At 40.1% G+C, this 23,646-nt stretch overlaps 1 protein-coding gene across 14 annotated transcripts in view; it reads right to left on the bottom strand.

The window, feature by feature from the left end:
- Positions 1-23,646, bottom strand: part of Pard3 (par-3 family cell polarity regulator) — a 543,836-nt gene that overhangs the window by 201,526 nt on the left and 318,664 nt on the right. For 5 of the 14 annotated variants that reach the window (XM_023701951.1, XM_004641833.2, XM_004641834.2 and 2 more), the window contains 4 exons: positions 23,205-23,356; positions 22,145-22,189; positions 16,690-16,914; positions 2,311-2,542 (listed from right to left, as the gene is read on the bottom strand). In XM_023701951.1, the coding sequence (XP_023557719.1) occupies positions 2,311-2,542; positions 16,690-16,914; positions 22,145-22,189; positions 23,205-23,356 (654 nt within the window). The remainder of the gene's footprint in view (positions 1-2,310; positions 2,543-16,689; positions 16,915-22,144; positions 22,190-23,204; positions 23,357-23,646) is intronic. The other 9 variants (XM_004641840.2, XM_023701948.1, XM_004641837.2 and 6 more) reach the window with 3 other exon arrangements.

The following is a 23,646-nucleotide window of genomic DNA, read 5'->3' as shown; positions in this document are numbered from 1 at the left end:
ATAACTACATATTTTCTCTAAACTGAACAACTGGTTCTCATCAGATACTGAGGGCATACTGCAGCAAACCACCAATTCCAGTACACAGAGAATACAGATGTTGATTTTTTTTTTTTTTTTTTTTTTTTTAACCACTAGGAAAATAACAGCCTCATTTAAAAAGCAACCACAACAAAAAAGAACCTTTGGCCCTGTACCTGAGTGTAGAATTCAATTTCAAGAGTATATAAGCTTCTGAAACTACAAACAGGTCAACTTTTTTTAAATCACAATGCTGGCTTTCATTGTTGGCTCTAAGTATGGTCTATGGAAGTCAATCTAGGAAAAACATTACACAGTGCTCTGTGAGACCTTTCTCAGCAAGAGGGATGTGATGGGTTGCTCTTTGGGGTCCCTTTAAACCTCTCCACTCCTCTGCCCCCAATAAAAAGCACTGCTGGCAGAGTAGCAAATTGCAGATGATGGTAATTTATAAAATACTGGAAGGTTGTTTATCTATTACTTCATGTCAAACCAGTCCTGCACCCACCAGTGGGACACTGGTGAGAGTGAAAATGAACAAGCCAGCGGCTCCCGAAGGCTGCAGGGCAGCTGTGGGGACTCGGCTAGGCCTAGCGCCTGGGGGAGACTCCTCTCGCCTCTTGTCCTCACAGTGAAGGAAGACAGTAGTACAAATTCCTTAAATTTCAGGTGATAGGAAGTGGCCTGATTTCTGCGCAGCTTACGAGTTCTCCTTCTGCACACATGCACTGAAGGGAAAAGCCCCTGGTGGACAGGAGCTAAAGGAGACGGCAGCAGCATCCTATAAATATTGTGGACGTGAACATAATGAAGAAAGATGATCTCACTGAAAATGCATGTAGAAGGAGCCATGTATAAAAAAAGAAATACAGAAAGCCCAATTTTCTGAAGCATTGAGGCAGAAATACAGTATCATTTAAATTAAAGACAACGTTGTCCAGGCTCAGTGTTACCGGAAGCCTGTGGCTGCCCTCATCCATGCATTAATTTCATCAAACACCTATAGAACACATCTGCTGTGTTGTGAGGGCTTTAGGCCAGGCTGCGCCACCTGGGCTTATCGGGCCTGGCATTTCTATGACACCCTGAATTACTGAGGGCAAGCTTAGGATTATAAATCAAGCAGTTCTATGAAAATAAAAACTTTAGGCTGCTTCAACAAAGCAGTCAGGCTCAGGTTGCTGTGGTTCGATCCCCACAACTCAAGCCAGCCAAACCTGCCCTGAAGGCATTCAGAGCAAAAAAAAAAAAAGAAAGAAAAACTCTTATTCACATTGTGCAATTAAAAACAAGTCAAAAGGGATTCAAAATAAAAAGGAAGGAATTCATAATGTTGGATACCTACTTTTTGAAAAGCCAAGAGGCTGTGCTGTATGTGTTCAATTTGAAACCATCATCCTGATATGTTTAGGAGTTTAATTTATGGCACAATCGAGCAATCTTTATATTTCACATTATATGCCTGAATATTATAAATCACCTTAAAGGAACATTTATGTAGGAGTTTCAGTGAAATTTCTGCACAACTTGTCACTTTTATTGTATAGCAGTGATTTGTAAAAAAATGATATGCTAAGTAATCCCGGAGTATAATTTAGGGACACAAAAACAACTGTCAAGAAACAGCTAGAGACTACATTTAACGAAATCGTTACAGACTGAAGTAATAAGTATTAAATTAATCAACACATCTTAATTGAAGCTCTAGCTGTAACATTTTTTATTAGAGATCTTATTAATGAACCTTTAAATGCTACCACTAACTTGAGCTCTATGTTAAATTTAAATAATGAACCATTGTTCCCACACAGAAAAGAACAAACACTATTTTAATAGCCCTTTGTCTCCACCGGGCTTTCACTCTGCCTAGAGAGCGATGTGCAGGACTCAACCTACTTCCCTGCCAAAGTATCTGCCCCACTGTCACCACGGCAGATGTGACAGCAGGAAGTGACTGCTGTGAAATGGGGAGGAAGGTAAGCAGGCAGGAGCTAGGACTGGAAACAGTATGAGGATTCTGGATGACCTCACAAGCGAAGCTTTGAAATCTGTGCTTTCTATAAACCCCCACTTTCACAGTCTTGCACCACACAACAGTGCTCCAGCCCAGGACAGCAGCAAGACAACAGGATGCCACACCCCGCCAGGCGTGCAGGGGGCAGCACCACCTCAGCCTCTTGACGCTCACGCAATGGAAAGGTCCCCGGAAGGCGTGCTTCTCAGGTGCACACCCGTGGTAGGAGATGGCTTAGTGGAGGGGTGTTCTGGTTAGGACGGGTGCACACTTACCTGAACATGTCTCCCAACCCCTTCAGCATCCCCTTCTTGGCCTTCATCTTATCCTTGTCCTTCTCTCGATCTTTCTTCTTCTCCTTTCCAGCTTTGTCTTTTCTCCGATCAGCTTTGTCCCCTTTTTCTTGGTTTCCATTCATGTGTCTTTCCAGAGAGTGTGATGGCTGGTCGCTGGCTGTAGAGACAGACTCTCTCCCTGACCTGGAACTTTCCTCTGTGTCTTCTTCCACTTGAAAGAAAACGGAAACAAAATTTTAAAACGGACAGTGAGGGAGGTCAACAAAGTGACCAGAAACTAGAAGACTCAGGAGGTCTTGACCATCCCCGCTTTCAACAGGTGAATGGCTCTGCCATCAGCATGGCTGGCAAAGCTGCTAAGGGCTGATGGCACCAGAAGGGGATGGTGTGGGCATGTGCCCTGCATGTAGCTTGACACCTCGAGTGAGGGGAAGCAGCTTCTGGGCTGAATGTCATGACAACATCCACTCAGGGTCCTGAGCACTAGTTTGTAAAACAGCTAAGCAAAACCAGAAGCCCCTGCTCCTCGCACATGCTCCTGTGCCCCTCACTGACAGAGGAGGCACTTGCACTGTGGCGCCTCTTCAAGTTGCTAAGCCGCACCACTCCTGAGTGTGCATGCCAGTGCCAGCAAAGTACTCCTATTCCGGGCTCCTCGACACGTTCATGTGAGGTTTCTGGACACAGGAGAGAGGAACTTGCTTTACATAGATAGCACAGATCCTCACAGCCTCTGTAACTTTTCCTTACACTGTTACTGCGGGAGACCCAACTGCCTAAATAAGTGCTACTCCAAGTTCTACATGTTGAAGTTCTCAATAACTCTACATGCCCACCTGTGCAGTGGCAGGCAGAGGAGGACAGAGCCATGCAAGGGGGTCAGGGAATGATCCTCACTTCTGCAGACTTTACAGATGAAAACACAGTCGTGACAACGTGAGATTCTTGGGGCCAATGCTTTAGAATAGATGGTCCAAGGGCAAAGCAACTCCCTGGCTTTTTGGAGTTGGAAGAACAAGCAACTAAAGGAGAATTCTAAATTTGATTCAGAATCTTTTTATCAAGTAAGAAGCATGAATGCAGAGTAATAGTAATTCAGAGAAATCTGCTCTGAGATTCGTTGCCTAAAATGGCCTTTCAAATATAGTAAGAAGGTTCAGGGCTTCAGGTGACTTCTTGAAATCAAAAGCCCCCCACCCCATTTCATAATGAACAAAGTATGGGTCAGTTTTTTTTTTTTTTTTTTTTTTTTTTTTTTAAGTTTCTAGCAACACACAAATAATAGATCATCTCAACTTTGCGCCAAGAAAGGACCTCAAAACCAAATTTATGTACCTTAAGGGAAACACAGGCTTGTCTGTCTGGAATTAGCAGTATGTAATGTCACAGCATCACACCAGCTAAGCAGTACTTCTCATGTGATCAAGGGTTTGTTCATGAAGTCTTAGCCCATACCTATGTCTCCAGGAGGAGCGGGGACCCTCCCTTTCAGCAGATTCAGTGTTTTAGCATCTGTATCTTGATCCACTTTGAGTTTAGGTTATTACATGGAGGGAGACATGGGTCTAGTTTTAGTCTTAGCATATGGAAAGCCGGTTTTCCCAGGATCATTTATTCAAGAGGCAATCTTTCCTCCAGTGAAGGTGTTTGGCCTTTTTATTAAAGATAAGGTGACTGAATGTGTTTACAGTTGTTTTTGCATCTTTTAGTCTGTTCCACTGACCTTCAGGTTTTGTTCTTTACTGGTACCATGCTTTTTTATTATAGTAGTTTTGTACTATAATTTTAAGTCAGGGATTATAATATTCCCTGCTTTGCCTTTTTTTTTTTTTTAAATAAAATAGAGTACTACTCAGTTATAAAGAAAGATAAACTTGAGATGTTTCTAAATACATGGATGTACTTTGAGACCATATTCTTAAGTAACATAAATTGGAAAGACCTGTGTAAATAACTCACAGTTTCTCTAGTATGAGAAATTGAAAGTATAAACGAAGATCAAAATGAACAACTGATATTGTGAAACAGGAAGAAAATATTCAAATAGGAAGGGGAGCTAGGTAGGGCAAAGGAAGAATGGGGAAAGAAAACATAGAAAAGAAGGAAGAAACTGAAACAAAGCTTTTCTAAATAAGCAAGGGAAGGGGGAATAAAGGGAAGGAAAAGGAATGGCAATAAAAAAGAAGAAATACCATGGGCAGGTACAAATTCCCTATGATGACTATGATCATTATATCTACCCCAAATGTACCAATAGACAATTTCTAAAAAGGTACTCCCAATTTCAGTCCTATGCCATTAAACACTCACAAATATGAGTAGCAATTATTAAACAATGACTTAGTCAGGCCCAAGTAATACCCTTTTGGTTTTTTAAAATTCTAGTTACCAAGTGTTATATAAAAAACAAAATTAAAGAATTCTTTTCCTTGATATATTTGATTAAAAACATGAACCCAAAAGCTCCTGTCTCTGCAGGCCATTCCCTAGTCACTGTGTCTAAATCTGGAAGGTCCTTGGAGGTCACACGGACTAATTTCCTGGACTTAGCATCAGTGCCCTTGCGTTCTGGGGCCACCATGTCTGCTCTAATAACACTGTACGGTTGGACTTCTGCAAGACCTTCCTGTATTGCTTGATAATTCCATTTGTGAATGCTCAATTCCATGCTTCACGCAGCAGGCACTGGTGCTCTATCCTAAAAGGTAATCCTGGGTGCCTGCACTGCATTTCAGAAGCCTACTATCAATTTTACGTGGTCACTTAAGGCTGGGATTTGTGGCTCATACTGATGAACCTAACCAGGAAGCCACAATCAATGGGCATAGCAGACTCTGGGCAAACTACTCCCCACTAAAATGACTTTAGAAAAGTTGTCCTCCTGCCTGTATGGGGTTATCAAACTGTGAGCCACCTTCCTTTTCCAAGGGGCCAAGTGGCACTGAGAAAGTCTGCTTCTTTTTCTGTCCATCAATTAATGGATAAATAGTGACTATGCAGGGTTTTTAGAGGAAGGCAGTTATCACTTTCAGATGGACATGGTCAAATCCGCAGCCTCACAGATACTGCTGAGTTAAGACTATAATTTTTGTGGCACACTCAGAGCATGGAAAAATAAACCTGCCAACTGGCCTAAGGGCTTGCTAATTAGCTGTAGTTTTTCAAACGACAGCTCCCCAAGAGAATGCAAATAGAGTTTAAGCAGCACTGCAGCGTCTTGTCTAGTGCCCTTGGACACAGCTGTGTTCGATTTGTAGACCACTGCTTCAACTTTTTGGGAATGTGTGTGGCCCTAAATTTAAGGTAATTGATCAAAGTAGTACAAAGCAATTCCTCAAAAGTATAAAACCTACCTCTGTTAGCGCAGTCAACAGGCTGCAGAGCGCTAGTGCATGTTCTACCATCCCGAGTGGCAACCAGCATTCTACTTCCATGGCTCTTCATATGACACTTTATTTAATACTGTAGCTCTCACACGCTATTTCTCAAACATCTGCCTCCCATTCTCATACTCTTAAAACAAGGACTGCCAGACAGACAGCGGATACACATAAATGCCTACTAACATGAAAGACTGCTGGCTGACCTGACCAATGCCTTTCAAACCAACTGCTGAATATCAACCTCCCTCAATCTTCATAAAAATGCCCTGCTTCCTCTACTCAAGACTGACAAAACCAGCCAGAACCCGACTACAGTCACACTGTAGATGCCCACTGCATGTGGCTTAGCGCTAATTGGCTTCTGGTATATTTTTACACTGTTATTGTTAGTGGTATATGTAATGTGTAATGGATTTTATAACCCTCTACAATGTCTGAAACTATAAACAAAAAAATGAGCTCAATAAACGTAAATGAGTTAGTCTTCCACAGCAACCATTATCATAAATCATGAATGGAAGTATCAGTAGTGATTTTGTTAGTTTCTGCCTAATACTTCTGGCAGGAGTTCAAGGGGCATATGTCTGCTCTTGGCTCTGTAACAGAATAAAGGCGGTGCCTTCACGACTTACTATATGCTGAAGTCATGTTTGTTGCCAATTTTCCTCATAGTCACAATAATTTTCTGGTGTATGTAATACAACTTATTTTCTAAATTGGGTGAAATACAGAAAGTATTAAATCATTTATTAACTTTGGGTTTTGTAACCTCATCTTATAAAATCAAAACTACTTCCCTTTCCTGCCCCAAGCCAGTGGATTGATCAAAATGATATTTACACAGTTGAGAATTCTTTATGCTTATTCTAATTTAGATAATATATTATCGCAGAAACTCTACTGGGGGTATACTGATCTAACTAATCCTTTGAATGCCAACTAATTAAAAATATTTAGCAATATGGAGCTTCATATGTATAAACATAAGATGTTCTTTTAAAATATCACATCTTATATATGCTTCAAACTCAGATATTGTTCAATAAAGAAAAAATAAGACTCTTTCATTTTGGCCTGCCCTTATGTAAAAGAGCCATGGCTGATAAAAGCACATATAAATTGGCTACGCATGGTATTTTTTGAAAATATATGTATACATACTCAAGGTCACTGATGACTTCTTCAGACTCTAAATTTTAAAACCAGATTTTATACTTGTAATAGTAGCTTATATTATAAAGATCATAAAATATTTTTATTCCATTAAGCTAAAAAAAAACCCACAAAACACTCATGTGAATAATTTTTCAACTAAGTACTAGTAACACATCAGCAGTAAATGATTTGATCTATTGTGTTTATATGGTAAATTACAATAGAAGAACTAATCATTAGCTTATCTTTAGGTAATTTACTATTTTAAATGCCGTATAAATTCTGATGTTTCCACTTTAATTTTGCTCACCTTTACAGATTATTTACTGTTCTTTTCAAGATAGCCTGAACAAAGAAAGATTATCTCCTTCCAGACAAATAGAAATGTCTATTTTTGACAATATTTCTGCCTGTCTTAACCTGCTCTGTGTACCCAGCTCTCAGCCACTTCCCGTGTGATTACTGATAAAGACAGGTACTTTTCAGGTTTCTTTTTTTAAAGAAAGCAATGCGTGAAGCTGCTTATTTCTCTTTCACACAGTACAGTCATTCTGCAATTAAGACATACCTAATTACCATGTTTTCAACAGATGCAAATGTAGCTCAATTAAAATTCTAGCCCATGTTACAAATTAAGCTGCTCAATTCTGTAGGTATCATGGTGAGATGAGGTCACCAAAAAGTTTGGAAAAGACTGGGCATTTATGTGTTAATAATTATGGAGAAATGACCTGTGGTCTTCATCTTCAAGGTATTGCAGCTTCTGCATTAATAAAATACTTCTACCTACTTGTCACAAACATTTCACTGTCAAAAGTTGACTCCACTCTGTAATGCAAGCAAGTACTAATAACAATTTTTTGAAAGTTGACTCCTAGCTACATGACTTAATTTTTTTCTCATCACAGACTAGAAACTCTGTTCACTGCTTACCCAAAATGCTTTTCTCTTTCTTTCCAGTACAACTTGGTACAACTGAGCTCTAAGGGGCAGTACTCATTAGGATGCTTAAGCCAACCTGTGGACAGCATGCCCCAGTGAAACTGTTTGGTCAGGGTCACCAGACCGAAGATGGCCCTATCAGACTGAATGGATATTCCACACTTGGAGGCACAGCTCACTTCTTTCTGCAGAATGTGAATTTTAAGAAAGCAGAGGGTTCCTGAGTCCTGAGAATGCCTCGTGGAAAAGCAGAATTGTGGACAGTGGAGAAAAATTATGCTGGATCTTTGATGACCCTGCCAGATGGTGAGATTAATGAAACTAGACGCTCCCAACTCTAGAACTCGGTACTCTCTCATGGTGACACCCGTCCAGAGAGTTTCACTCTTTAGTGCTGTGGAGAACATGCTAACAGGCATACTGTATAAATCAAACATGCAGCAGCAGAGGGGCATGCCCACCAGCATTTATCACAAGGCTGAGAGTTCAATGGGCATAAATAGATGAATATAAAACTAAACTGACAAAATGACTTCTTATTCACCACTCAACAAGTACTATCCTCTGGGTGCAGGGCCTGGAAACCTGGTAAACACTAGTGGAGCAGGTGCCCAAATGGACAAAGAGCTCACAGTTCGAAGTGGAGTTCTTCCTGGCTCTGGCTATAGAAAGCCACCCTGGGATTAGGAGAGTTCAATGACAGAGACACAGATTCTTCAGCAGTGACAACTGAGCCTGGAAGACACAGGACCAGTGTGAAGACTCTGCCCACAATGGCTCACAGACTTCAGAGGCTGCCATCTTTACAATTTTAAATAAAACCCAGGGCCCTTCCACTGTGCTACATTCCCCGGCCTTCTCTTCTTTCCTCTTTTCTTCTTGTTCTTTTCCTTTTCTTTCTTCCCCTTCCCTTCTTTTTCTCCTTTGACAGAGTCCTACTAGGTTGCTAAATTGACCACACTGGGCTCCTACCTAGGATTCTCATGCTTTAGCCTCCTGGAGTGCTGGGATTAGGTGTGCACCACCACAAACAACTTGAATCCTACAATCAGCTAAATCCAGGTTTAATAATGGAAAATGTCACTGAGCTTAGCAAATCCATGGAAGACCACCAGGTTCTCCCAGCTACTGTATGGTAAAAATCTAACACAAGCCCACGAGGACTGGACTCGCAGCACTAAGTCCTACACAGGAACACAACACACTGAGGAACTAAGTACTTTTTCTTTCTTAACTTTTGAAAAGGAAGAACTGTATAGGAAATGAACAGCTAGTGATGGAGATAGCATAGAATCTGCTGTTTTGGACTCTGACTTTAACTTCAGGATGATGAACTCTTGGCAAGGAAAAGTTTTTTTCTACACACACACACACACACACACACACACACAAAGCTGGCATGGAACATGAAAACTTTAAAAGCTTTTATATTAAGACATGGAGTGGGAATAATAGCTGATATCATGAAGCACCAATAATATGACCATGAATGGAGAAAAACACCAGAGCAATCGAGTGACAGAGGCAGGACTGGAGGAAGGCTTTCCTCGACCACAGGAAAGTTCACAGGTGACCACTAAGACAAAATAACAGACTGTGGCATTAAAACAAAAAAACTCTTGGTATAAGGGCATGGACAGAGCAAAACAATAGGTTCAGCCTTCCAAAGAATTTAAGAACTATTACAGAAAAACACTGCTTGCTTTTTGCTTGCATTCTAAATTTCTCTCTAACGGACTGTCCCCTCACTGAAGTAGGTAGAGTTCCCAACCATCACTTTAAGGTGTCACCTGGACAGTATCCCTCTTCCAACACACAGACCTTGGACAAGAACAAGGAGGGTGACGTTCTCAGCTTTCTGAACTTCTTCAGATTTGTTTTTGATTTCCAATTGGCTCTTACATTCTGTGGCTCAAGGAAGGATGATGGCAGCATGACACATACATGCACATGGGGCGAAGGGTCAGCAGGCAGCTTGAGGGTGGCCTGACAGACTGTGCACATGGGTGAGTGAGGTCAGCACCCACAGTCCTGGGACTTGGAGAATCAGCATGGTGCCTAGAGGACCCGATATCGGATCCCAGCGGAAATTTCACAATGTGAGTAACGAACATCTGGGATAGACTGGAAAGAAATTAGATTTCCTGAGGAAGGATTAAGAGCACTTGGTGATAGAGGGGCTCCACGGCGAGGTGCTGACCGCGAGATCACGCGCCTGTGAGCGCTAACGAGAGGAATCACACCAGCAGCACATCTTGACGCAGTGCTGAGCACACACGCACACGGCCAGAGCTCCCTTTCCTCTGGCGCAGCCCGGGTTAGCACTCACCCGGGTTCCTGTGATCCTGTCCTACAAGCCTCAGAGCACTGCATAGGAGATCTTCTTGCCAGCCACACAACCACTTGCTGTCCCTTCCCAGATAAGCTATCAAATAACTTCATGGCCACAACAATCCTATCCTTTTGTCTGAAATGCTTCAAATGCTTTAACATGTCTTTATGAAAAAATACAAATGATTTCTCTCTTAGTGTGCTCATCGTTTGTGTACAGAAATGCTACTGCTTTTTACATGCTGACTTTGTATCCTGCTGCACTGCTGAACTTGGTGATTAAATCTCCAAGACTCTTGGTGGAGTTTGTGGGGTCCTCCATGTAGAGGATCATGTCATCTGCAAATAATGATAATTTCATTTCTTTTCCAACCCTTATTCCTTTATTTCTTCTCTTATCTAATTGCTCTGACTAATGTTTCCAGAACTATATTGAATAGAAGTGGAGACAGTGGACATCCTTGTCTTCTTCCTGATTTTAAAGTGAAGACCTTCAGGTTTTGCCCACTTAGTATGATGCTGGCTGTTGGTTGCTCATAAATGGCTTTTATCAGGTTGTGACATCAAGTTAGTCTTTTCAGGACTCCTCTGCCTGCTTTAACAATGGGTCCCTCCTGCTGCACCCTAATTCTACAGACGCTGTGCCCAGTCTCTGGTGCATGATCATGAACAACACAATGTGGTTGGATTACTGGGACTCAATCATCTACTGATCCCTTGAGAGCTTATACCCCAAACTTCAGATTGTAGGAGCTGGGACTCATGAATACACACTGAAGTACTTTAGGGTGGCTGCAATGTAACAGGCTTCTCATTCGTAAGTTTGTTTAATATTCTTAAAAAAAAAAATACACAGCACTAAGAATCCAAAAATATGCATTCCAGGAATTCAGCACTTAAGTGGAATCTTGGCCAAATATTTAAATATTTTCCCCTCCAAAAGTGCTTATAAATGAGGCTCTTATAATGCAAACACTTTAGATGTGATTCTTTCCATTTTGTGTTTTAGCTTAAGTTACTTTTCATCTGGAAAGAGAAATTTAGGGAAGACCTTCAGGTACTTTCCATATATACGTCTATACCACATTCAAAAATTTCCTAAAAACTAATCAAAGCTCCTTTTTTCAAACTGCAGATAATATTTAAGTACACAAATTGGCATAAAATGATAGGATCCATTATTCTTTTTCCTGCCATTTCAAAACAAATATTGTATAGACCAACATCCAATTACCCACTAAAATGGATTAAATAAAGGAAACAATTTATAAGGTTCTTTGACTTTGAAATCCATATCCTGAATTCTTTCACAGTACATTTGCTGTAATTTAATAGGTTCTGCTTATGATAAAATTAAACTTAGTGTGCATTATTTTTGTACAAATAGATGGTCACTAGAAGTGGGCAGAATGGTGGGAAGTAGAAAATCTGAGATATCAAATGGAATATGCTAACAACAAAATTCCCCTCACTAATGTAAGCTTAGTTTCTGCAAATCTCCTACTCCAAACCTAAAATATGCATATTTTAAAGTAATGCTTTCTTTTATCTCCTGAGAGTGCTATACAAAAATATGGCACGCTACTCAAAAGCAGTATCTCTATGAAGCCGTAACATTTTTCCCATCTTAAAGTTATTAACTTTATTTTTAAATCAGTATCCACATAAATAGGAGATACGCAGTGCTGCCGTTTCCTCTCTTTGACTCTCCCCAAAACCTGTTACTAAATTAGTAACAGGACTTAAAATATCTGGCAACTTTTTAATTATAAAAAAAAAAAAAAAGATTTTGCTTTTTTACAAAGAAACAAAGCTGTGTTATTGCCTGTGTTTTCTTGGTAGCTACAGCAAGTGATTTATTCTCAGGGATGCAGCAGCCACTCGCTGAGAGCCAGGCTGTGTAGGCCATTTGCATAGAAGAAGCAGCAGATTGTAGATGCCCTGACCTGTCAAACACAGGTAGGGCCTCAGAGATAATGGGTCCCAGAATACAAAGCTCCATCTTGATCCAGACAGACACACACAACATGGAGAGGCCAGATGGATTAAATGAGAGACAAAAACGCTGGCTTCTGCCATCTCCACGGGAAGAAAGCAAGTGCTATAGAAGATGACAGATACCAGACACCCCATGGATCTCGCCCCAGCCTCCTGGCCCCCGGAACGTGCCTGTGGCATGACTTCAGCGCTGCGGAGGAGAGGCAAGCCTGTTCAGAGCCATGCAATCATCTCTGGGGAAGGGCTCGCCCAGCTGACGGGCAATCAACCGTGCTCTGTGTGCGTCTACCTTGGAAAGAAAGAGGAGCAGGCCACGGGAGAGGGAAAAACAGACAGGGATCAATCAGCCAGTGACCCTCGGTTCTCATCAACCACCCTCAGTCCTGCTGTTGGTAGCTTACAGCCCACACCCGACTCTGGCACTGGCAGAGGGCACAGCATCTTGTGGGACATCCTGTCTGCTAAGATGACAGTCCCCCTATCAGAGCAGTGCCTGGTGGTGACACAGCATTTGGATTTCACCAGGTGGCTGGAGCCAAGCCACACACTAGAAAAGGAAGGACTTTCTTCCCCAGACTCACAGGGCAGAGAGAAGGGAGGACAAGCCACTCACAAACGCAGGCCTGACAGGCCTTTCATTTTGGTCAGATGGAAAGGTGATGGTCTTAATGTGGGCACCAGCAGTGATGTCACCCTTGGTGTTTTTGTTTTTGTTTTGCCAAACAAAGAGCTTACTGAAGTCTTTAGTACATGCCAGGCCCAGCTGAGATGCCACAGGTACTGTTGAATGTCCCTGTCATCCTGCACTCCACATTGGAAGTCCCCCTCTATGCACGACCTTTCTGCACATGGTAACAGTCACCCACTAACTAAACAGAAGCCTGTGATTTGCAAGCCCCATGCCTGGTGCTGAGGATGAGAACAGGGATAGGGTATTCTTCATGGGCCTCCAAGGAGGTGAGTGGGTGGCAGGCAGGACGATGCCAGCTATGACAGTGATGGTGAACCTTTCAGAGGTTTCAATGACATACACAGCCTCTATGGCACTTGTGCCACAGATTCACTGATATGATATCGCAGGGACGGCAAAACACCAAGGGACCGCAAAATTCACATATACCACCTAAGCCAGAGCTTGTTAAACATTCTCCCCAGAGTAGCAAACCACCCATTTTAAAATCCAAAATTTGCAAAGAAACCAGCATTATGAAGTGATTCACACAGTACTTGGAGGAGCAGAGAAGCAGGGAAGGGTTGTAGTGGGAGGACCTTTCCTGAAAACCAGTGTACTGTATTCCACATCTTCAGTTTTACAAATGAGTAAATGAAATCTCAAGGGATTTTAGTTTGGCCCAAAACCCAAACTGGACCAGCCTCCAGGAACAACCCCGGCCTTCCTGTGTCAGAGCCAAAACTCAGCAGCCTGGTCTAAGAATTAACCCTCAAGACAGGACTCTACGGCAGCAGGTGTGGCCTATTAGGTAATCTTCCACAGATATCTTTGCAGCTCCTGTGCTGAGCTGCCTCCTTCTTTACTGTCCTCTTGAACATAGGTGAAGGAATTAATTTTAATATGCTGTTACCTCCACAGGAAACCAATTTATGAAGGGATCAAAAAGCAGATGTCCACACTGGTAGGAGGCTCTGGAGAGTCCACATGTAAATGGCTTGGTCACCAGGTTGGTGCCATTAGAAGGTGGCAAAGCCTCAAAGACCTAGAGAGTTTGAGGTCACCAGGGGAGTGCCCTCAGAGGGAACACAGCACTTTGTTCTTGGGCTCCTTCTGGTTGTTTTGTTTTGTTTTGTTTTGTTTTGTTTTTGAGACAGAGTCTCACTACATACCCTGGACTGGCCCAAACTTGCAATGATCTTCCAACATCCGCTCCCCAAGAGCTGGGACCACAGGCGTGTGCCACAGTGCCTGGCTGCCTCTGTGTCCTGGCTCATGGCGGAGCAGTCTGCCCTATCACACATCCTGCACTGCCACCCTGCAGCCGCACCAGTGGCTCCCAGCCATCTATCTGGGTGCCCCATCAGGACCAGGACTCTAGAACCATGAGCTGAATGACTTTTTCTCTTCAGCTACTCATTGCCTGATATTTGGTTGCAGTATCATGAGGCTGCTTCACACAAGAAGGTACCTTCTACTCATATGTATTTCATGTCCTGTTGCATTTGAAATGAGTGACCCAGTATGTGAGTAAACTGAAATGTATCCAGGGATTTAAGAACACTTTAACCAGAATAAGACAAATGTCCAGAAGTATCATAAGTTATAGATGCTTAAAAATATGATGAGACAAATACTATACTTTTTATTAACTATACCACCAGGATACAGATATAAAACCTATTAATTGTCAAGTAAATTGGCTAGCACGGCAAGGAAGCATGATTACAAAGGGAGAAAATCTAGCAGGGCCAAAAGCTCCTGACTCTCCAGATCTTGGAGACCTGCTTGGCCGCTAAAAGGGATAGGCTTCTCATCTGGCAGGAATACGCTAGGCCACTATAATGAAAAAGTGTCCCGCTGAAGGTGGCAAATCAGGTGGGGTTGGGAGGAAGTCAGCAGCCTCTGCCTAGGCCGCGCTTTGCATATCACTTTATGGCCAAAGTGTTCATCTTCCCGTACACATTCGGGTTATGGGAAGAAATCATGCAATCCGGTCTTCCATCTTCTCAGAATGTTGTTCTTTTTATTTAAAACCCTTCTTCTACACCACAATGTTCCTTAGGTAATTGTGATACACATAATCTATCCAGAATGTGAAAATACAACTAATTTACCATCCACATTTAATTATTTCTGGTCTGGACTTGAACTATGAGCGGTGGGGGGAGGGGGGTCAATACTTTTTCTTCTATGAAACAGGTAAGTCGTGTAGTGATTTGAGGATAAAAATTAGGAATTATGAATACATATGTTAACAGTGTTTACTAGGATTCCAAAATCATTTCTCATCAAAGAAACATTCGTGGTTTTCCATTTTTTAAACTAGAATGGCTATTTTTGCATAATAAATGTTTACCTCTAGAGACAACTCCCCAGAAACATGTATTTGAGGTGTTTATAAATGTTACTTTTTTCCCCTCACTAGACTGTAGAAAAACATATTTAGTTTGTTCACGTTTACCTTTGTCCTCCAATGAGCTTGGGTTGAAATAATTTGTAACGTGAACTGGGTGTGGTGACATGTGGCTAGCACCCTATCTCTAATCCCAGCATTCCTGGAGACTGAGGCAGGAAGATTGCAAATTCATGCCTACCCAGTCTGTGCAATTTAGTGACTCAGCCAGATTCTGTTTCAATTCTTTTAAAAAAGGAGGCAGGGAACTGGGGTGTGTCTCAGGACAAGGCCTAGGGCTCCACCCCAGGACTGCAGAAGGGAAGTGGGGGGTGCATTCTGTAACCTGGAGATACAAACACATAGATCCTGCTTGTTTAGTTCAAAGAAAGCGAGAGTAATTCCTAAAATACAACAAAAAAAGCATCATAAATCATTTTACATGTATTCATTATTTACATCATCTTATAGACATGATATAGCAGAGGTTTTCAGATATCTTGGTCTCCAAATACTGTTATGGAATATGGATTATATCTATCAACGCATAATGAGTTAAACTGAGAAAGTTTTAAAATATAACTAAAAAACAACAGAAGGTAAAAGCAAAAAGAAAAAAATATATATATATGATATATATGAGATATATATATCATATATATATGATAGTTAAGATAGTTTTACTACTAATTTCTCTTAGCTTGTTGAAAAGATAGGTGTATGCTAATATTGTTTGGACAATTACATGCTGCTACATTGTACTCTGAATTTTTCTTTTCTTTTTTTTTTTTTTTTTTTTCAGAACCAGAGATTGAACTCAGGCCCCTGGACTTGCCAGGCAAGTGCTTATTCTACTGAGCCATCTCCCCAGCCCCTGAATAAATGATTTAAAGATAGCAATATGCACTATATTAACCACTGTTACCTCCTATTTTGGAATTTTTTTGGTTTTGTAAGTTTCATAGTTACATAAGTTGCTTTCATTTAAAATATAATCAGTTTCTCCAAGAATATTTTGTGAGAAAAATGGTGAATTTTACTTCTAAATTTTTTTCTTTAATTAATTAATTATTTGTGTCCCCCCCCCACCTGCCCTCAGGGCGGGGCTGGCATGGCATGTGGTGCTGGGGATCAAACTGTGGTCCCTGTGCTTGCCTAAGCTTGCCTAAGCAGGTGCTTTAGTCCGCTAAGCTATCTCACTGGCCCCCAAATTTTTCTTTACTTTAATACTTGCTGAAAAGATAGATTCTCATACCTGCTCTGCCTTCAAACTAATACAATATCACATGGCATGAGGCTTCCAACAAACCCCAATATATATTTACGAGAGAATAAGAGAAAAAGGGCAAATACTATCTTCTTCTGGCAACCTCACAGATGGCACAGGACAATGCTGGGAACTTGGGGGTGCCCTGGAACACACCCAGGAACCACAGCTCGACAGAAGCACTGGGACTCCACCCTTTTGGCCCTCCCAGACTCACGGGTCTCCATGCCTTCGTCGTCATCTACCGCGGGCTTGTCATAGGACTTGTCGATGGCCGCGCGGAAGCTCTCATTGCAGCCCCTCCCTCTGATGATCCGTGGCCGGGGGCGATGGAAGGGAATGTCCCCATTCAGGGTCACCTCAGCAACTGCTGTCTGCAGACTCTCTAAGGAGCTTGACTTCTTCAGGCCCAGGGAGGGTCCCACATCTCTGCTGGGGGAACCTTGGAGGTTTTAAAAAAAAAAGATGAAAACATTAGTGAGAGGAAAGTGAAAGTTACAGACCTGAATGTCTCCGTGCTGTGGGAAACCCCAGGGACATAAGCTATTTCCCTGATGATGGTGCTGCAGTGTGCATGCAAAAATATATAAAGAACACATAACCAGTACTAACTTTTTATTTTTCCCAAAATTTATATTAGACTGTGGCTTTCTAGTTCGATTAGGAAAATTCTAACTTCTAGTTTCCATTTTTATCTCAAGAAATGAAATTTTTCTAATGAAATCATTTTCTGCCAAGTAATACAAACAATCCAAAAGAACCAGAATAACCAAGAATCTCACTGGAAACACAGCAGTGCAGCGAAGGCGAGGGCAAACAAGCCATCAGAAGCTCTTCAAATTAACTGAAACCATTTTCTGGCTGTATAAAATATTACACAGCAGAAGTCTGACACTTAAAATGAGAATGTTTTAAAATAAACTTTACTGAATACAATGAGCTTCCTTGCATCTCTTCAGGTATCTGCAGATCCACAACCCTTTGTAACTGGGGCACAGGGGCACTTAGTCACAAGGACAAGTAGGACAATCCAGCATGAGGTAGAAACCTCATTCTAGGAAGGGAACCCTCCGTGGAAAGAACACTACACGATCTGAATGGAACCCAAGGACCCATGAGCCCTGTGCCAGAGACAGTGGAGTGGTGAAAGGGCAAGAGGCGAGTTCTCACATTGTCGGGCCTGGAATTAATAACTGTTTGAAAGACAAGTCAGGGCAGAAGGAAGAAGACTTACAATTACTGAGAAAAGTTTTGCAGGAGAGTAAAGGAAAATTCAGTGAATTAAAAATCTGTTTCTATTCCTTGAAGATCCAGGGCAGAAAGGCCTGAGATAATACCAACAAGACCAGGTTTAGGAGGCAATCAAAACTGATTTCTTTAACCAAGAAAGACAGCCTCATCCATCACTCCTGACCTGGCACTCAAAGGTACGCTAATTTAGCCTTCCTTGGTGGAAATGCAGGCTTGGCACCGTCACCTGGGCAAGCCAGGCTACGGAACTGGTGTCTCACTCATCCTATTAAAAAGACAGACCAAAAAAAAAAAAGGGAAAGTAGGAAAACTAAATAGTTTATCTCTCCATGGGGTCAACAGCCCATATGTTGATCAATAATTAGGTAGTAGCTGTGTCATGTTATAACCTGGAAGACAAATAGTTGTGACAAGGGCTTTCCATAGCTCAGAATAGAAAATGGAATGAAAATTAAATTGAGAGTCAAAGCAAGAGCAACCTTTTAAAGATTCACTTATGCTACATCTTTCACCTAATTTTCACAATGGGGTACCTTGAATCAGGTAAGAACAGATATGTTAAAATATAGCAGAATGTCAGACATAGGACACTAATGATAAAAGGATGTTTCATAATGATCGTGTTTGAGAGAAATGAGTTTATATTTAGGGTTTCGCAGTAGAGGTTTGTATGTACAGAAGTTCACATGAAATATCTCATCAAGTTTGCTCAATTTCTATCTCAACAGCACTATGATTTTGGACAGGTGTGTTTTCCAAATTACTCCTGAAGTTATTATTACAGGAAAAAAGATTTTTTTTTTTCTAAAGAACTAGACAAAAGTTAAGAAATTAGGGGAAAAAAGAATATTCTTAAGCAGAAATATTTACATTTACACTTGCTAGAATTAGCATTGGGAAAACCTTTTCAAAAAATTATGGTATTAATTTTCATAATTTACCAGCTGTGTTTTGGTTCTATAAAACATGTATTAGGTAAGTATTTGGTATTTTCTTAGGTCTATCATGGACATGTGAGTATATGAATGTATGTATCTCCAATTAAGAGTTCATGCTATCAGTAAGAAGAATGGCACAAAATATCATTTGTTACATAAAATAGGCTTTTTAGTTAAGAAATTATTGAAATTCTTAATGTACTCAGAACAATAACATTTTTTCATAATGGATTTCAGAAACTGAGTATTTAGTAAAACCGAGTGTCCCTCAGCATGAACAGGCAAATCTACAAAGGAAAAGAATATTGTACTCCATAGTTAGGTGGGCAATAATGATCTTTTAACTGGAGCTAGTGGTGAAGTGCAGCTCAGTGGTAAAGAAGAAAGGAGGCCCTGGCTGGACGCTCGGTCTCCTTCACCACCCCCCAAATTAGTTTAACTCAGAGCTTTACCTATCTACCCTTTTCCCTAAATTCATAAAACTGTACTATGACAAATTAGGAAAATGTTGATAACTGTCAAAGATGGGTATTGGGTTACTGACAGGTCAGTGCACTACTCTCCCTAAATTTACGCATGGTTCAAAATTTTCATAATAGTAAATTATATAAAAAACTCAATAGTATAACATGATTCTTTGACAGAGATGAGCAAACCAAGGGCTAAGCCTGGGAAACTTTAGTGGAACACAGCCTTAGCCTTGCCTGTTTGTTTATATGTCTATGGCTGCTTTTAGAAGACACAAGCAGCGCTAGGGGCCACACCGCCTGCAAAGCTTAAAGCACTTACTACCTGGTCTTTACCACAAAGATCTACCCACCCCTCATCTCTACCATGGCTGCCACACATTTTAGTACTGCATTTGCTTTTAACCAACGTTTTATGTGACAGGTTAACATTCCCCAGTGAGGCTTACAGAGATTTCTAACATTACAAACTTTGCATTTACTAGTATAAAAACTAGAAAAGTAGTTTACTGTAAACAGTATGTACAAAAGACAATTTAGTTTTATGTGTACAAAAAAAAAAAAAGCTTAGTATCACTGATTTTTATTTTTACTTTAAGACAATACTTTAAATTTCTCATGCAAATCTTTTAGACTTTGAGAGTATCCACACTCTGGATACATTTTTTGTATTGTAAGGATTAAGCTATTAAAAATTCAATTCTCTGTTTTCACTCTTCCCCGGAAATATAAGATCCCTAAACCTAGGAGCAAGCAGTAAATCAGAGCCATACCACTTTTACAAGGTCTACTTTTGTTAGTCTGTGGCGCTGTGGCTCGAGCCCCGAGCTCTGCCCTGCGCTACACCCCGAGCCCTCGACCTGTACTTCTAGTCCTATCTCCTCATGGCCCTCTTGCCAAAGCAAAGACATAAACACATGGTGTAGGACATCTTCAGAAAGGGGAAAACAAGACTCAATTTTCATCATGACAGTTTCAAGTCAAGACAAATAATGTATGTTAAAATGTAACTGTGACTCCTCCACACGAGCCTGGGACTAACCTGGGAAATCATGATAATCTTGAATATTCAAGAAAGATTTTTAAAAAAGAAAAAGAACTGGAAATACGTTCACTGTCTAATATTGGGCACTCAGAATCTAGTTTAAATATTTTATTAAAGAAGACTTAAAGCCAACAGACCAAAAAGTAACTTGGTGTCTATGTAAGAAGTTTTCGTCTCAAGATATTCCAATTTAATTTGGTAGGATATATTGCACCTACTGCCAAAATATGTCCTTAGTATCTAAGGTCTAAGGTTTTAAAACAGAAAAATATGTGATCTGATTAGATGAGCAAATCTGCTTATTTGCCATGCGAGTTACATAATTCAGTTAAAGGCTCAATATCATTATCTTTTAGCTTATGCGAGATTGTTTTTTCCTTGTCACAGCCCCCAGCTGATTACATGAAGCATTTTCCTCATGCGGCCTAACAGGCACGGCACACAACTCACATCCTTTAATATAAGCGGTTCAATTTGGTTTTCAGAACTATTAAGACTGGAGCTGCCTCTTTGAAAATACTGACTACTACTAAGTTTAAAAACAATGTCCTATTTTACATATATAAATCATTTTCTTCCATATTCCTATTTCAGAATTTCAGTGAACTGTATGTATGGTAAGAAAAATAACTGCTAGCATGGGCCAAGGCTATAACTGAGTATCTTACAATCCAGTTAATCTTATGATTTATTGGATTTAACTTTTACAATCTATTTTTTACTCTACAGAACATGCTAACTCCAAGGGGCCGGGGAGATGGCTCAGTTGAATAAGCGCTTCCCTGGCAAGCGCAAGGACCTGAGTTCAAGCCCGGGCTCCACACACACACACCAAAAAAAAAAAAAAAAAAAAAAAAAAGAATATGCTAACTCCAACCACACCCACAATAATGTTTAAATATTAAATAAATGTAGAGTACATATTTTTTTTTCAAGCAGGCTGAGTCTAATTAGTACTACAGGTTAAAATGGTCAGTTAAAGCTAATATTATCTAGATCTATAATAATTGAAACAGAATTATAAGCCTGTAATAATAGATCACAATGCTCAATTGTATAAAGCACATTATTTAAACTATATGTAAAGACATTCCTCCAATTAATCATAAAATAACATAAAAATAAAATCTAAGACAATAACAAATATACAATAATGTAAAACCCCAGTTCAGTTCAACCCACTGTTTATGTGAAATAATTTACCAATACCTTAAAAGCAATACATTTGTTTAAAGTTCAACAGTAAAGGTATGCCAGTCATATGCATTAATCCAATTTCAGGGTAAATTTGAGTGAATTCCAGCATTCAAAAAAGAACCAAGGTTTTCTGAGTGATCTAGGGAGCATTCTCCTCAAAAATATTTATACTGGCAATCTTTTCTTTTAAACCAAAATTACCACTTTGAGAACTGGGTATAATCTAGACATCAATGGATTAAAAACTGAAGAATCTAACAGAGTTCTGTGTTCTGTGGTCTGGAGGTTGCTTGTAAGACAAAGGATGCTAACATATGAGCTGTTTTTACTCAACTAAAACCTCAGTATTCAGCTTTAATTCCAGTGTTGTTGCTCTGTGCTAAGGGTTTTGGGTTGCAGTTTGGGTACTGGGTCTCTAAAATGTTCGCCGTTACTGGTCCATGATAACAGGTCAGGTTTCTAGGATTCTGCTTCCTTTTTTAAATGATGACAAAATAATTTCAATACAAATACAATTAAGAAAAACAAGGGTTTTCTTTTTTTTTAACTTTTAAGGGGTCCTACATTATGTTTCCATTTAGTATGTTTACCACTGATAAATTTTTCCTAACAGAAAAAAAAATTTTCTTGTACAATTTGATTTTCCACAATGAAAACATCTGCACAAGACTGGAATACTTATGTTTACATGCAATATGATTGGCAGCTCTATAATTGTGATAAGTTCCTTGGACCACAGTTTCTATGGCAACAGTCTCAACTGCCCATTCTTACCTGTTTTCTGGTCATCCACTGTATTGAGTTTAGTCTCGTCAGCTACTGTTAAAAGGTAAATGTAGAACGGTTAGCCCAGTTAGTTCCCACAGCCCGCGTGCTTCAATCATCCCAGATCTTTACAGTTAGGTGACAGTCCTTAGGGACTATTTCATGCAAACAATATAAAATATCGAGCAAACATTCATGATCAAAAATAAAAGGAGAGGGGGAAAAAGCAGTGCCTCCATGCAATATGCCAGTCCTTTCATTTCACAGACATGTGTGTTATTTGTATGTTAGCATATCGTAATGAGCCAGGGCTAGGCATCACATTTTCTTATGTGCCTATGACAAATTAATGCTTTTAGTCTTGAAATACAAACAGCCACCACAGAACAGCATAAGTTATAGTTGATTAACAAAGGTTTTAAAAAAAAAAAAATCATTCAGTTTACAGATACAATTAATTACTTTTATTTATTTATTTTGGTAGATCTGAATTTAAAGAGAGACACTACCTGATTGGTGTCTGATTGAACAACTATGGTTATTTTCCTCCTCTCATTTGTTCCCATGATAAATATTCTCTCAAATTATTAATATTAAGTGCCTTAGTTATCAAACAGAGGTTCTAATAAACCTTAAAGAACAGCAATGAAAGGAAGATATCATAAATCAAATTCTAGACATGGATTGAGATAATGATTTCTCTCCAAAACTTTGCCTTCTAGTTCAAAAATCCCAGAACAAAGCAAATGCAATTTCAATGAAATTGCTTTTTACATAGCATAAAACATTTCACATTATAAAGACACATGAATATAGCATGATATGCACATGTGTTTGTTTCCTTTCTCATAAGAAAACATATATTAACATATTGCATATTCTGTAAACATGCCACTTATTTATAATATGGCTATCTCAAACTCAGAGAAATACTAATTTGCCAAATTGCCACATTTCACATTTCTTTTCTCCAGTGCTAAACACAAACACACATGTGTTCAGGGCCATCAATTTTATCCTGGAAGCATCTACACCTTATTAGATAAAGATTCATGGAGATTGTACTCACTACCTAAATCCATGCTTTTTGATTTTCGTGTTTTAACGAAATCCAATTGACTGGCATCTGAAAACTGCTTTGTGCGTTTTTCTGACATACTCTGGCGTCCAAATCCTTCCCGCTGAAATGCTAGAACCGGATCCACATCTGGACTCAAAGAGCTGGTGAGAAAGGAAGACAAACAGAAAATCATTTACTAAGAGAGCAGCAGACATCCAATTTAGAAAAGCTATACATACTGTGTAAATAGGCATACATGTGTATTCCTCAAGAACTTTTAAACTAAATAATACAGATAGTTCATCTTTTAAAAACTTCTATGATTAATTTAATATTCAGAATAAAATTCTCCACATGTCAATTTGTCTGTCTCTCTCTCTCTCTCTGTCTCTCTCTCTCTCTCTCTGTCTCTCTCTCTCTCTCTCTCTCTCTCGTCCCTTTGACAAAACAT

This window comes from Octodon degus, unplaced genomic scaffold (assembly GCF_000260255.1).
Source record: "Octodon degus isolate 3935 unplaced genomic scaffold, OctDeg1.0 scaffold00144, whole genome shotgun sequence".
Lineage (NCBI taxonomy): Eukaryota > Metazoa > Chordata > Mammalia > Rodentia > Octodontidae > Octodon > Octodon degus.
This window is presented reverse-complemented; position numbering and strand designations above follow the sequence as displayed.